The sequence below is a fragment of the Syngnathus typhle genome, linkage group LG3 (assembly GCF_033458585.1).
Source record: "Syngnathus typhle isolate RoL2023-S1 ecotype Sweden linkage group LG3, RoL_Styp_1.0, whole genome shotgun sequence".
Taxonomy (NCBI): Eukaryota; Metazoa; Chordata; class Actinopteri; order Syngnathiformes; family Syngnathidae; genus Syngnathus; species Syngnathus typhle.
Window position 1 is genome coordinate 4,055,133 of NC_083740.1, and position 16,220 is coordinate 4,071,352.

At 43.1% G+C, this 16,220-nt stretch overlaps 1 protein-coding gene across 2 annotated transcripts in view; it reads left to right on the forward strand.

Annotated features, from left to right (window-relative positions):
- Nucleotides 1-16,220, forward strand: part of sdk1b (sidekick cell adhesion molecule 1b) — a 141,069-nt gene that overhangs the window by 106,479 nt on the left and 18,370 nt on the right. For both annotated transcript variants that reach the window (XM_061274806.1, XM_061274807.1), the window contains 10 exons: nucleotides 712-852; nucleotides 2,662-2,843; nucleotides 5,379-5,494; nucleotides 7,183-7,378; nucleotides 8,771-8,869; nucleotides 9,684-9,875; nucleotides 12,764-12,885; nucleotides 12,946-13,058; nucleotides 14,078-14,228; nucleotides 15,766-16,000. In XM_061274806.1, the coding sequence (XP_061130790.1) occupies nucleotides 712-852; nucleotides 2,662-2,843; nucleotides 5,379-5,494; nucleotides 7,183-7,378; nucleotides 8,771-8,869; nucleotides 9,684-9,875; nucleotides 12,764-12,885; nucleotides 12,946-13,058; nucleotides 14,078-14,228; nucleotides 15,766-16,000 (1,547 nt within the window). The remainder of the gene's footprint in view (nucleotides 1-711; nucleotides 853-2,661; nucleotides 2,844-5,378; nucleotides 5,495-7,182; nucleotides 7,379-8,770; nucleotides 8,870-9,683; nucleotides 9,876-12,763; nucleotides 12,886-12,945; nucleotides 13,059-14,077; nucleotides 14,229-15,765; nucleotides 16,001-16,220) is intronic.

Genomic DNA, 16,220 nt, shown 5'->3' on the forward strand with positions numbered 1-16,220 from the left:
TGTCAGCGACAACGCTCCCCGGGGATGATGGCTAAAGCACTTCCATCATCATCTGCTGTAGCTGTTGCAGTGATTGTTTGAAGTAAATGAACAATACCGCAAGACAAGGAAAACAAATGAATGAATGGCGTGACCCTACAAGGCTGTGACAGTATAAATGAGAAATGGGAGAAATGAGCGCAGAATAGCAAAAGGCTACGTGGATGACGTAACGGGGATTTGTTGTCTTACATTGCAACAGTTTCACAAGGCGCCTGAGAAGGAGAAGCTTTTTGTGGCTACTCCCACTTTCAATCTACGGTCAAACTAAACTTCAAGCAAAAGTGATTTACACATTGTTTAGTTAAGAAACCCGTTAGCTTTGCTAAAGTCTGTTTCGCGTAATGCTCGTTTATACAGTATGGAAAATTCTATTAACATTAGGAGAGACGGTATGATGATTATTTTTGGAGCATTATCATGTGCACAAACTGCTTAGTTTTTTTTTTTTTTTCCTGACTGTACTTATGTACTATATTATAGTGTGTTACTTCTTAATGAAAAAGAAATGCAATGGGAAAAAAACATTTACAATACAATATTGGTCATATCCTGAATTGAATTGGAAACCAATTTGTTTTCACTTTATGACATTACTACAATAATATGGAATATCAAAGTGCTCATCCCTAATTAGCATCGCTGCTCCACTCTGTTTTCATGCTATGTCAGGTTGATGCTGAGAGAAGAAGCGCCAAGTGCCCCCCCGAAGAACATTGTGGCAAGCGGGCGAACAAACCAGTCCATTATGGTCCAGTGGCAGCCTCCTCCAGAATCGCAGCTCAATGGAGTCCTCAGAGGATATATGCTCAGGTACAAAGACTGAACCATTGTGAATGAAGCATACAGTTTTGGTGTGAGACTCTAAATTGTCTATCGGTATGAATTTGAGGTCCATTGTTTTGTTTGTGTACCTCCCTCACCTCTTCAACCCTCTCTATCGTAACTGGAAAAAACAAAAACAATAGTCTGCCAATGTAGACAGTAACCAGCACCCTTTATTAAAGCCCACATTAACTACATGGCCAATTGCATTCTGTAATATATTATATAGTGGCGTCACAGTATGCATTTTTAAAAACTAATCTCCATTTATGGAAAGCATTATATCACAAGTGCAGGCGAGTGTATTAGTTGCTGTAAAAGTCTTCTACCGAGCCTACACAAATGTATTATTCATGATCGCATGCTTGCAACACACTGGCGTTCATCTAAAAAAAAAAAAAACTCTCCTACAGAGGACAAATTTGCTTTTTTTTTTCCTCATAATATAAATATTATCACCGCCACATGTTTATATTGTTCAAGGCACAATTATGGTACAACACGTACTCGCAATCTGCATAACAGTAACTATGTATGCATCAAAACAAATATACTTCGGAGGCAGAGCATTTCCATTAATTTCCGAATGCAGCCTTTGTTATTATAATAAAGCAATCAGTAGCTTGCGTTTGAACTCTGTTAGTCTATAACTGAACTGTGCGTGTGTCATGTAAAGTTTTTGACTAACTAAAGTCAAATTACAAACTAAACCGCATTTACATCTGCTGACCACATAGCATGCACTTTGATTTGAGTGATTGAACACGTAATTTAGCGCTTTTTTTACATATCATAGTCCAAGATTAGAATCAGTACATGGCTGGAAACATACCTATAATTTGTTAGAGTGAGTGAAAATGCAGTTTAGTTTCTGCTATTTGCATTTTTATATCAGTCACCATAATTACAGTGGTCATACATGTATGGAACTGTGAGGACCTTGAAACTACTCATCTATAGCTTGTTCTTGTTCTGGGCAGACACTCAGGGCAGGACACACACACACAAAAAAGTACACACATAAAATTAAAAATATTTGACATCGCTGATCAGTCCAGGATGTGCCCCGAGCTGTCTCGTGAGAAAAAGGATGGAGAAGCCCTCTCTCTCTCTTTTTTTTGCACTGTTTGCAATCAAACTGCCCTCCGCTGCCTCCTGCTCATCTGCATATAATTGCAGCTCCTGTTTTTAATCCTTATTCACTGTGTAATCTGCTCCCACTTCACTCAAAGCACAACCTCGGCCGGCTCGTTTCGGCTTCACGGGACGCGAGGGGCCGCCCACCTCCTTTCTCACCTCGATTATCCTTTCCTTTTATTTTGCCAGTTTGTCATCTCCTCACTCCCCACCTTCTGTTCTTTCTCTTCTTTCCTCTGCTCTGTTCACCCCCTGCGCCATCCTCCATCCGAGCTGTTTATCTCCCCGCCTGCATAAACACATCCTGTCAACCTCCAGTGGCGCCCCCAGTGGATGTAACTCTGTTGATGTGTGCGCGCGGGTTGCCCGGGTTGACGCACAGCACGTCCGCCACAGCGCTGAGTCAGCTGTTCAAACAATCTTGTTACATTTTGACGCTGGATGAAGATACTGACGTACAGATTAGTGCCGCTTTTTGCTCCGATGGCAGAGCGATAGCAAAGTGCTAACACGCTACACACGCAACGGTATGCACAAAAAAATTGTAATCTGTGGACGGATATTTCAATTCACTTTGAGTCAATAATGAGATTAATAATGGTAATAATTAAAATAGTAATATAATGTGACTCATCAATGTGTGTACCTGTGTGTGTTAAGGTACCGTCTAGCGGGCCTTCCAGGTGACTACCAAGAGAAGAACATCAGCAGTCCGGAGACCAACTACTGTTTGCTAAAGGAGCTGATCATCTGGACCCAGTACCAGATCCAAGTGGCCGCCTATACTGGCGCCGGCCTGGGCGTCTACAGCAGTGCTGTTACCGAATACACCCTGCAGGGAGGTCAGAATACAAGATGTCCCATTGGGATGTCCATTTTACCATTTTTAATATTATAAACCATTCTGGCATTTTCAAATGTTGCACTTTACAGTTTTCCAAGAACTGTTTCAGTGTAACCAAACGACACCGTTTTGAGTTTAAAAACTCAGAATTCAAGATTCAAGATTCAAGAGTTTTTTATTCGCCATGTTTGAGCGTGCCAAACAAGGAATTTGACTTCGGTAGAAACACACCCTCTGTTCAACATTTAGGTGACTAACAACATTCAGGACATGTGAATAATGCAAAAACAGTGTAGACAAATTCAAGAAGGTGTGAGGAGCAGGATGTTATTGCACAGTATTGTCTCTGAGACTCTATGAGTGGAGTGAGTTCATCAGAGCAACAGCCTGGGGGAAGAAGCTGTCTCTGTGTCTGCTGGTTTTGGCGTACCGAGCTCTATAACGCCGTCCGGAGGGGAGTAGTTCAAACAGACTGCAACCCGGGTGAGAAGGGTCTGTAGAGATGTTCCTTGCCCGATTCCTGGTCCTGGACAGGTACAAGTCTTGGATAGATGGGAGGTTGATTCCAATGATCTTTTCTGCAGTTCTGATTGTCCGTTGTAGTCTGTGCTTGTCTTGTTTGGAGGCCGATCCAAACCAGACAGTGATGGAGGTGCAGAGGACAGACTGGATGATGGCAGTGTAGAAGGTCTTCAGAAGCTCTCGCGGCAGGTTGAACTTCTTGAGCTGTCTCAGGAAGTACAGCCTCTGCTGGGCCTTCTTCCGGACAGAGTCTATGTGGCCGGTCCATTTCAGGTCCCGAGAGATTGTGGTTCCCAGGAACTTGAAGGTGTCTGTGGAAAGAATAGTATTAATCAGGATTAATTATTTATTTTAATAATAATTTTAATTTTAAATCAGGATTGAACTATTTTAATTGGGAATGTGTCAAGCCTTGACAGAGAAATGCTGTGGTCATAGTGCACAGCCCTGAGGGACTCCAGTGCTTATGGTCTTTGTGTCCAAGACCGTCTTCCAAAGCTTTCAGCCCAGCGATTATTAGTGTTTTTGTGTTAACGCACTTGTTTGTGTTTAGCCCTACCATTGGTCAAGATGTAACGCACCTCTTGCTTGGATTGGCTCCAGCTCACCCGCCATCCTAATGAGGACGCGCGCCAAATAAAACGGATGGACGCCTAGTGCATATTTACCATAATTGAACGACCACACATCAATGAATTTGTCTTTATGGGAGTTCAGATGCCCTTCTGTCGGAACTTGGCTCCGCCGTGACCGTAACTCGGCCTCGTGCTTTTAATTCCCAATCAAAATGCTCTTTGCTCAGAGTCGTAAAAGATGGAGCCACTTAAGCACGTGATGTTTTTTTCTTTTTCTCAATTTGTTATGTTTCAAGTATTTTGTAATTAAAAGTGGACGGCAAACCCGCTCGTCACCAAGCGGACAGGTTTATAGACTCCGAAGTGTAGCTCATTAACGTGATTCGGAGGGCGTGGAGGCACTCGATGAGTCACGTTCTGTCTTATGTGAAGCGGACTTGTCTTCTAATAGCATTTCTCTCCTGCTGCTGCTCTCCTGCACTCTGGCATACGTGCATAGTGAGATCTCCCCAGAGGACCGAGTTTACTCTTTTATCAGGAGCTACGAGCTGCCGGGGTTAAGAAGCCGGGCCCCAAGAGTGCACTCAGCATGGCGGGGGGGGGGACATCTTTAGCATCAATTAATCTCCGTCTCCCTCCCTCTCTCGCTCTTTCGTAGCTGCCTCTCCACTTTTCCCATTTTTCACCAACGTTTTATTCCAGGGGCTCCCTTATATGATATGAAAAGGGCACTCCCGTCATGCAGTATTATCACTCCCCAACGTCCCCCGTGCATGGACGTAAACCTCTTACTGTGTAATCACCGGAACGTCTGCCCACACACTCGTGTCACGCGCCGGAACGTCTGACCACTCTGGTAGTAAGACGAAATCTTTCTCTTCAGAACATCTCTCCTAGGCGCCGTGCTTTCAAATTAAACTGATAATAAGACTTAAAAATGAGCTGGCATTTAAATGCTACGTCCCTCGGCGCCTCCACTTAATCACTGTCTGCTCAAAACACTTTTCTGTTTTGATCTTTAAAGTTTCTATGCACTTTGCGAATGATTACCTTTTTTTTTTTTTTTTTGCGTCTTGATGGTATAAATGGTATATTTTTCATAATAACGGACAAACAAGTGAGTAATTTCTGTTCAGCTCTGGCAGAATGCAAGAACAATCATGGACGTAAAGTAACCATGATTATTTTAGGACGGATATACATTTCTATAGAAGTTTTCTGCGTGTTTTTCTTCTAAAGTGCTCAGGTGATGTGATAAAAAAAAAAATTAGAAAGCCCAATTTTTTTTCCCTATCCGCAAATTTGAATACCAGCATATATTTGTGCATTGTTTATTCCATTTCTGATTTTCTGATGTGTGTTTCATTACATCCTGTCCTTTCGTCGAGCCGTCACAGCTAGCTGAATATGGTGCGTGTGTTCTTGTGTGTATGAAGTTCCCACAGCTCCACCGCAGGAAGTGGAAGTCGTCGCAATCAACTCCACCACCATCCGCTTCACGTGGAATCCGCCACCTCAGCAGTTCATCAACGGCATCAACCAGGGTTACAAGGTAAACGCATCGCATTGACATCAAAACGGTGACAAGGTAAAACTTTTTTAAAAATCTTCGGAATATGTCGATCCTGTTGCTAAAATTAGAAACATTATTAAAAGGCGAAACATTTTAATAATACAAAGGTTACAAGTATCGCCCCTTTTGGCCTGGATATAATTACACGGCTTATCATTTTGTAATATATTTATAATTTTACTTAATATTATATTACGCTCCCTTGGACTTTTTTTCCCCGCATTCATTCAGATAAGACCATAAAAAAACGTTCTACCTGTTAGTCACACGTCGCATTTCGGCGATGTAAAAAGCAGGGATGGGATGGCGTGTGGTTTTTAGCCTTTTAAAAGTGAACTTGGCCCGTTAAAAATGGCAACGCTGTGATTTATGCCCGGCTTGTGATGAGCACTCTTCAGTGAATTCAACTCGCCTCGTGTCTGCGGTCCACATCCAACATGTAACTATAGCAACCGTGTGACCGATCCCTTTTGGCACCCTTTGGAAAAAAAGAAACTGGCACGGGAGGGAGAGATTGTTTGAAGACTTCCATCAGATGCTCAGGATGCCAAATCAGCATTCTTTTACTGTGCCCAAAATGTACTACGGCGATAATAAACGACAATAGAAGCCCTTATCTCGCCACGGCAGGCCTAGGCTGCAGTGCGGCACCCTGAGGCGTGGAATAAAAACGGCCACAAGAAAGTGTCCGGGTGTCGCTCGCGTTCCCCCCAAATGGAGGTCAGTGGCACGTTCAAGTTGTTGATCGGAGCTTTTGCCGCCGAGTCGCGATTAAGAATGCTGAATCGTTTCAATAGGGAAAAATGGATTTGATATGCGAGTAAATGGAGCTTGGGATAAATCAAACTCCTAAATCAAGGTATGATTATTATTTGATTACTTTCGGAATTCCAACACCCCATTTGCAGATGACGCTATCAAGCAGCCTAATCCTAACTCTATTCATCAAATAAATCGACACATTCGGATTAACGTCGTCGACGCGCTGCCGGCTGTGGACACGGTTGCTCGTAATTAATAATTTGGCTTTCAAAGGGATTGCTTAAAAAAAATCCCTGCTGCAGTAAAATGGAATCTAATGGAGCCCAGTGTATCCCGGGGGGAATGTGCAATGTGTGTTCATTATTGATATTACGTGCCAGTTTTGCCTTATCAACAGTTTGTTCGTGTAATCGTTGATCGTTCAACACCTGAAAAATGTAATTAGGATATCCCGACACGCTGTGAGTACAATACATCTCGCCTCAGAAGCGAATAGTCACTGCTCTTAGTACCATGACAAATGTAAATGTGCACCTGGTGGAAATATAGCATTAATGCATCATTTAGATTTCCATTAGAATGCTATTTTCACACGGGGGGGGGGGCGTTGTTGGAACCGCCCGTCCGTCTGCTAATTCATTGTCGGTGGGCGGGTAGTAGAGAGATGCCATTTGATAGATGAAGCAGTGAATGGTTTGAGATCCTGTGAAACTGCCGCAAATTTATGAAGGAGAACGAGCCGGCAAGACGTTCGCTGTCGTCAAAAAACTGACTGCGAAGTCAGTTTCTCCTTTTGCCCGACCGAACAAGGAAAATGGATGAATGGACCATCTCAGGAGAATTCATATGCCGATGGCAGTCGAGATGAACTTTAAATATTAACGTTCGCACTTTACCAACTGTAGCTGCTGGTCTGGCCCGAACAAGCTCCGGAGGATGTCACCGTGGTAACCATCACCCCGGACTACCCCAGCTCACGTCACACGGGCCTGGTCGGTGCACTGAAGAAATTCACCTGGTACTTTGCCTCTATCCTGTGCTTCACAACACCTGGAGACGGACCACGCAGCCCACCCACCATGCTCCAAACACATGAGGACAGTGAGTATACACACACGACAAGCCACAAGACGGCACAAAAGCTTTTTTATATTAGACATGGCTTTGTCTTGAGCAGAGCAACAGCAAATAACAGAGAATATATTCCCCAAAAATATCTTGTTCACACTTACTAACTCTTAAATTCCAATTCTTGAGGGTTAGCTTTTCAATTTCACACAAAGCTCCCGATCAAATTGAAATAATCAAACTATTTTGTGGCCACGGTACAAATAAACCACCCCAAAAATGTCATCCAGATTGCACACTTGGAAGCAAATTGAATTGAACCCATTTAACATATTCAGGTGTTTCTATATGTCCAGTCTCATTAGATCAGCTTCTAATTTCATCATATTACCGTTTGGTCCTGTGGATCCAGGGGAAATTGCAGACTTGGATCAAACTTTGCTTGCTAAGTCATAGTGATTTTGCAAATAGCAAATATTTAAGTCTGGCCAGAGGTTTAGTCACTTCTTCTAATCATTCTCCACTCTTTATTGTATACAAGGAACATTTCATTTTCTATTCACCGTCAATTCAGGCAAGACGTTTTATTTATATTGCTCAAAGCCACTAATTGTGTGTGTTGCCAATATTTTTGTCAACATTCTAAGCCATTTCAAAACCAAAGGAAATCAATGATTTCACTTCCAAGCATAGTCAAGGAACAGATTAAACTCACATTTTAAGGCGGCACTGTATATAATTGTATATAAGGAGAGTACGCGCACGGCCACACTGTCAAAGTAAACACAATGGCCAATGGCCGACAGACAAGTCATTATGAGCATGCAGCAATTATTGAGTGGGAGACTGGCTATGAGGAGCCATGCACACACACACACGTAAAAGCCTAAACACACACACACATGCATGCACATAATCGTTGACGGGCATTGATCGGGTGCTGGGCGTGTTGCAGGGTTAACGGTGGGTGTAATTCTTGCTTGATGATGGCTTTGTGTGTGTGTGTGTTTGTGTGTATTTGTGTGTATGTGTGTGTGTGTTATTGAATGTCTCAGCTGAATAGCTTAATCGCTCTGCTGGGAGAGGAGCTTAGAGAGCCATAGATGAGATGAAATATGGCCGGCACGCATGGACAAGCGTGTGGGTGTGTGTGCGTGTGTGAGCGCAACAGTGGTCAATAGCAGCATGATTGGTTGGCAGCGTGATAATAGCATGTGCAGACACACTCCACAACTCCGTGTTCTGTTCTTCTCACACAGAGAATACTCTGACTTCACAGACGTTCTGACTTTAGAAAGATTTTTCCAAAAATATTTGTCAAAGAGGACCTCCACCAAGGCTTGAAGTTGGGGTACTGTCATCAGTAGCTTGTATTCTATCCAAATATGCCCAACAACATGGAATGTTTTTTTGGGTGTTTTACAGCACCTGGGCCAGTCCGTCATTTGAGTTTCACCAAAATCTTGGACACGTCCGTGCAAGTCAGCTGGGCGGAGCCTGAAGAAAAGAACGGCATTGTTACCGGTAAGTTCACCCTGTTTGGCCTCATTTTGCGTCACCGATTTGTCATCCTGCTAATCTCCACTCTGTGCAACTTGTCTTTTCATATTAGCTCCAGCACGGATCTTGCACCACACACACACACTTTCTTGTGTGCACTTTCTCATGGTCAAAACGCACATCCTTGTCTTTATGGTGCAGATATGAGCATATTTTGGTAACTTTATTGATGCCGACCAGATGTGTTGACACTGGAATGAAGAGGCACGTTATCTTTATCGCTCAGTGCAGACGGTGTTTTGTAAACTCCGTTTTATAGGCCACCACTTCCCTTTGGCGGAGATGGCGCAACAAACTTAGATACCTGTCAAAATCCCCCAGCGCAGAGCACGCTTTGTAACGGTTGGCCACACTGGCTGGAATGGTGGGAAAATTCCACTTCCCTTCATTCGCCTACAGCACTAAGTCCACGGTGAAACAACACCAAGCTGAGGTGGCGCTCAGTATTTGTCTTAGCTGCACAGCAGAGTGTGAGAGGACCTAGTCAATCCATATTTCTTCTTTTATCCTCTACCTGCTTTTCATCCTGCGCCCGGTGAGCAGAGGGACTCATGAGGGACCGCGCAAATTCCCTCCTGGGCTTCACACAAACACAGGAAGATGGCTTTCACACACACGTTTGAAGTTGCCAGAGTGGAATGTATGACTGTGACGGTGTGATGGGACAGACGGAAATTCATCATTTTTATTCATTTATTTATTTTTTTAAATTTGATTTTATTTTATTGCCCGGCACAATATACAAGCACCTCTTTAATCACGGCATGCCCACCCCCAGGCTATACGCTGTGGTGGGAGGTGTTTGGCGTGCAGTCCAGGCGTGAAGAACGAGCTCTGTCCAACTCTACGCTGCAGTACCAACTCACGGGCCTCACCTCCACCACCACCTACACGTTGAAGGTGGCCGCGCTCACCGCTGCCGGCCGGGGCGTGGTCACGTCGGCCAATATCTCCACGGGCGTCCCTCCAGGTTTGACAGGCTGTTTAATTTTTTTATTTTACTTTAACCAATCATGACACTGAGTTTCTTATTATTTTGTATTTAAATGATGGATTTTCAATAGTAAGTAATATCCATTTAACCCAAAATAGCATAATCAATCAATCAGGCCCACTTTATCAGTTGATAATTTGGCGTCTGTCTTTATGTCCTAACACACGGGCCAACTCTCAGTAGTGCTTGACTGTGCATGAATAGTCTGAGTCCGACCAACACGCAGAATTTGTGATTTGCTGCATCTGAACTCTGCCTGCTGAGTGAACGTGATTGCACTTGTTCAGATCATCAGCAGTCATTCAGACTGACTTGAAATTTCTGTGCTCGGACTGACAAGAGGTCATCAAAAAAGCAACCACCCCCCGCCCAATAAAAAAAAGAAAAAGATTTGCCAAAAGTATAATGAGCCAGAGCAAAATTTGTCCTAAAGCCAGGAAGACTTAAGGAGGAAGAGGAGTGTAAAAGCAGGATTTGTGTGTGTGTGACACTTTCCAATGACTAATTCATGAATAAAAGCAGGAAGAGTGAGAACAAGATGAATGCAGACAGTTCTTAGATTCACAGGATATTCATTAATTCATGAAAGCAAAACTAGTCAAAGAAAGACAGGGGCCAAAGGATTAAAGATTCTCAAACGGAACAAAAGAATGAACAGAGAGATTCGGGATTCCCGCTTTCTTATCTCGTATCGCTATTCATGTATTCATGAAGTTCACTGCATTTGATCATTCATCACAGTCAGCCGCCTGATGTCAACATCATCATCGCCATACCGGCTTACAGTTGTCCTTTTGTCGCACACGATACACGAAGAATTTGTGTGTGTGTGTATTTTGCTTATTATTCATAGATATATATAAAAAATAACGCGGCTGCAGAATCGTACGGATTACAGCTGATCACAAGAGACCACTTAGAGCATCTACAAATATCAAATAGTTTTTTTCCCCCCCCACGCCTTGCCGACTGACATTTTATTAACAGAAACAAGCGTGCACATATATTGCCAATGTTCCGCCTGCCAGGTCTGTTTCCAGCAGCTGTCAGGGAAGACGTTTTTTAATATTTTATTATATTTTTAATATTTCCTTCGAGGTGTGCAAATTAAAAAGGGTATCACTGATGTGTAATGTATTCCAGATCATAACTAGTAAAAAAAAATAATTGCTCTGTATGCCATTGAAGGAAATAAACCATGCAATTATATAATCGCTGCAAATTGTCTCACACATTGCATTCACTAGCCAGAACATTAGGTGCGTCTGCATTTAATGCTATCCCATAAAAGTTGTGTAATGATGTTTTGCAAGAGATGCAGTCATTTAACAATATCTGCGTCATCATAATAATAAGAATTATTATTATTTTTGGTTACATTAATAATGCAGTTAGGTAAATATCCGGTGGTTATAAAAAGTCTACACACCCCTTGTTTTTTGAGGTAAAGAAAAATGACAGCAAGATTAGAAATTTTGAAACATTTTCAATCATTAATGCAGCCAATTTGGGAGTCAGCGCACACACCTGCCAGCTTTTAAAGTGCCTCTGATTTACCCCGAATCAAATGAGCGCTTTGCGCGAAACCTTCGAAAAGCTTCAAAGCAAACTAATGTCAGGAAAAGCCTACCAGAACATCAGAACTTTATGATGCTAATTGGAGGTGCTTTACTATAGTCGTGAGTGTGTGCTGATTCCAATCAAAGGAGTTTGGTTAATTGTGAGGACAGCCTTATCCCAGTTATAGGAGGGTGTGCACACTTACGCAACGGCATTGTTCCAGTTATTTTTACTTTCCCTATGAAGCAGATTTTAAAAATTCTAGTATTATGTCGCAAGTGTCACATCACACGGAGAAATTTTTGAAATGATTTTGCTTCGCATAAAAACCTGACATTTGAACAGGGGTGTGCAGACTTTTTATATCCGCGTAGTTGTGTACTTTACATACATAAATCCAGTACATGATGTAAAAGAAAAGGTATGACAAAGCGGAGGCTTTCTCCTGGCTGCCCACAACACATTGAGCTCGCTGACAGTTCCCCTTCATCCGTTATTGCCGCGGGGATGGAGCAATTAATGAGGGTCAAACGTGATTAACGAGGCTCGCCGCCCGCACTTGTCTGGCCTGGATGAACTTACATTGCACCGCACATTTGATTCATCGCTAACCGCCAGACATTAATCTTTGCATCGGATCGTCACGCCATATAGTTCATAGCAAACTTCGGGCGGCTTGAGTTCAGTTTCAAGTCGGCGTTTCCCCCAAACCTGCATGGTAAGCATTTGCAACCCGACCTGTGTGCGTTCAGACAAGACTTTCGAAAATAGCATTTTATCTTTCTTCTAAATAACCACAACCGAGATTTAATGAGCGAATAAAATGTTCAAGCCTTTACCGCTTTCTGACCACTGTAGTTCCTATTTACATATAGAGAGCACAAGACAAAATAAGGGAGCTGGTGGAGGCACCTTTGTAATTTTATATTCAGGTAGAAACATAAAAAATAATCCTCCCCGTGGCTCGGAAACAAAAGATTATTCATATTCTACATCACACATCAGGTGATTGACATCCTGCCGAGATTATTCCATTTTACCGAAGCCTTGCTTCTTTTTTAATCTACCATTGAGCAAATTGGTTTTCCGTGGAGCCATACTCACGTCATTATCACAAGTCCCCAACTCGGCGGATATATCGAGTTACACTCCGTGTTTTTACTCCCCTTAATTTTCTCTAAAATTCTCTAAAGTTCTCCTAAAATTTCAGTTTGCACTCCCAAATAAACGAGAACCCTAATATACGTGTATCCGTACAAGATTGTTTCTCCTTTCCATCCATATGAACTTTCTGTGTGTTCCAGAACTCCCTGGCGCTCCCTCCAACTTAGTCATCTCCAACATCAGCCCTCGGACCGTGACCCTGCGCTTCCGACTCGGTTCTGACGGCAAGACGGCCATCTCGCGATGGATCGTTGAAGGCCAGGTGGGTTTGCGCCTTTTCCAAACCTGACTATCCTTGACGAAATCCTCGCTGCCCACACAGGTGGTGAAGAAGGACGGCACCGAGGACGCCTGGAGGGTTGTTTACCAGCTGGACAACCAGGCGGGCGTTGACAGTTTGGAGATCCCCAACCTCACCCCCTTCACTCAGTATAGGTAAACGGCAAACACACCATCTCATTTATGAACACACACAAACGTGGCCTCTCTTCCAAATGTTACTCTCTGGCAGTTTTTGCTGTATTGCAAGCCTAAAGTGAAGTCAGATAAATCACACAGACGGTTCCAGATGAGGCTTTTTTTTGTTTTGTTTGTCAGCACCTTCACAGGCTACACCATGCAGATCCTCATTACCCTCCCCAAATGGCGCAGTGGAAGAAAGAAGGCGGGCAAGGTAGAGAGAAAGGGATGAGGAAAGGGAGAAGAAAAGTCATTAGAGTGTGGACAGAGTAGTGAGGAGGAAAAGCAGAAAGCCACGACACTTGGCCAACTCCAATTTGTTCTGCTTTTATTTATTTATTTTTTTTCTCGTAGGAAATCACGGAAATGGAAATAATCTGTCAAACTGTCAACGTCCATGCCCGACGTTTATTCACTTACAGGCAATGCTTTAAGAAATGTTTTAACATTTGTAACCGTCACGCGAGTGTAAAACTATGTTGATACGTTCATATTAAGACGTGAACGTAATTGGAGAGTCATTCAATAACAGTCAACTTCTATAACAAGTGTAATAATGAAAAGAAATCTAGGCGGGTAGCTAGAGGGGGGGTCCGCCGGGGCACTGCCTCCCCCCAATTGGGTGTCTTTTCATGGAATTTCTTTTCCACATTTCTCCTCGTAGCGTGAGTCTTTATCAGTGTTTTGTGATAACTTAAACATTTTAGTTTTGTTTTGCGTATCCCCTGAGATACAACACTTTGTATCTTCACGTTCAAAGGTAGTGACATCATTGCACCCTCACCCTTTTTTTTTTTTTTGCCATATCTTCTGCCTGTGAAGGTGTGATGTATGTGAATTTCTCACTCCCCGATTAACACCATCAGGTGGGTAACAAAAAAAAAACCTGACGGCCAGGCTCGTCCTTAAAATTCCATAAACTCTTATGAACAACACTTTATTTTATTTCCCACCTGCTGAATGACCTTTCTTGTTGTTTCGTGCTCTCTCCGCAGGTTTCGGATGCAGCAGGTGAACATCGTGGGCTCCAGTCCCCTTAGCAGCCCCTCCAGGCTGATCCAAACCTTACAAGCGGCCCCTGACACGCACCCGTCCAACCTCACCGTGTTGTCTCCGACACAGAGCGCCCTTTGCTTCAGGTGGAAGGTACTTGCATACAAACTACTTTGCTTGATGGAGAATCATCCATGCGGCGCTCAGGCTCTTATCCGTGTTTGCTCATTAGCATTCGTGCCGCGGTGAAGGCACTCACGCCGTACCTAATTAGAAGCACACATACTTGAAATGTACTTAAGAACAGAAGTAACAAGAAAGAAACAGACACCAATAGCAATTCTTTTCAAAGCTGTAATGCAATTAAAGAGCCAACCAATAACATTTATCGTCATAGTAACAGAGGATACTTTTCTGGGATAATTAGGTCAAAGGTTTTTGGTGGGGGCGGTAAGGATTAGGAATATCTTGCTTCCAGAAGTGTGTTTCATCATCCTCGTTACATCCCCCGGTTCACGTTCCTCCATGCCGCTGCTGTCCCTGTTTTTTCTGGCTAATAAATCCCCAAGGGCTCAGCCGTGCTTGACTTTAACGTCTTTTCTTTTTATGTCATGTCGTATTCCATGGAGGTTGGAAATAGGACAAAGTAAACAGTAAAAAGTACATATATCTGTTTTCAAACAGTAAAAGTAAAAAAAGTGAAGTACCTGAAAAATCGATTCAAGAAAGAGTAAACAGAATACTTGTTTCGGTAAGGTAAGGTAAAAATCGACTTACGTAAATACAGTGATGAATTATTGAATTGACTTTTTATTTTTTTCACTTCTTCAGGCAGAGTATTTTGTTACTTCCTACTGTTTTCTTCTTATTGGTGCAAACAACATTGTCATCATATCCTTACAGCACGAGTCTCTCACTAACAGCTCAAACATGTGAAGCGGAGAAATTTTCCATTTAAGGAATGGGAACGAGAGCATCGCCCTGTCAAATCAAACTTTGACAGATGCACACTACCTGTGCGGCATAGCAATTTTTTTTTTTTTTAAACCAGCATGCTAGCGCAAAACCTCCTCAGCTATCCGAAGCTGTCTCCACAGAGTAGAGAAGCATTACGAGTCTTGTTATTGCATCGAGAAAGAAATAAAAGTCAAATTTGATGTCGACCGTGCAATAATAAGCAGTGGCCGATGCCCGCTATATTTATCCGTGGCCGTGGAAGCTCTTTTACACGGCGAATGGATGGTAATAAATAATGACACGGTGGAGAAATTGAGGTGACAAAGCATAAAGGGTAAAGGGGCATGCGGGGTGACGATGACAGGAAATGAGAGCCGAAACGAGGATGACGATGATGACACAAACCATGATGAAGGGTGAACGGGACACGGGAGTGGAGGGCGATTGGGAGATGGGATGCCAAAGTGGACAAGATTGTAAAAGGGTTTTTAAGATCTACTTAAGATTCCCGCACCATCTGTGTCATTCAAATGACCATGGAAAAAAATAATAATAATGTGTCTCTTAATGTGTCCTTTCCTTGACATGACATTGTGGGACTGTCAGCTTATAAAAAAAAAAAAAAACCTGTCATTCAAAAAAATAAAAATCAGATAATGATATGATTTCGCAGGTATTTAAGCTAAAACTGCAACCTGTAGTCATAAACATCTCTCCCCTCAATGACCTCCAGCCTCTCCCCGAGTCCGAGTACAACGGCAGCCCGGAGACGATGGGCTACCGGCTTCGCGTGCGCAGAACAGACGGCCTGGCTGAGGATCGGACTGTGGAGGTAGAGGGGGTCACGGGTGAGGTCACCGTCGAGGGCCTGGACCCATGGACACACTACCGGACCCGGATACAAACCTATAACTCCATTGGACCTGGCCCGTGGAGTGACGCAGTCTCCGCTCGCACGGCTGAATCTGGTGAGTAGAAGAAAAGAAGATTTTTTTTTAAATGCCAGAAGCTAAAAAACAAAAAGAAATGTATCTAGCTGCATTGTGGCCATTGTTGCACCATTCTGTATTGTAAGAAGACACAATGGGTGCTATCAATCTTCGTACTTCCTGACTTTGCTTTACTTCTCTGTCACTAAGGGAGGATGGTGGAGATGATTCAGATAAAAGACCAGATCGATTGCGAGTG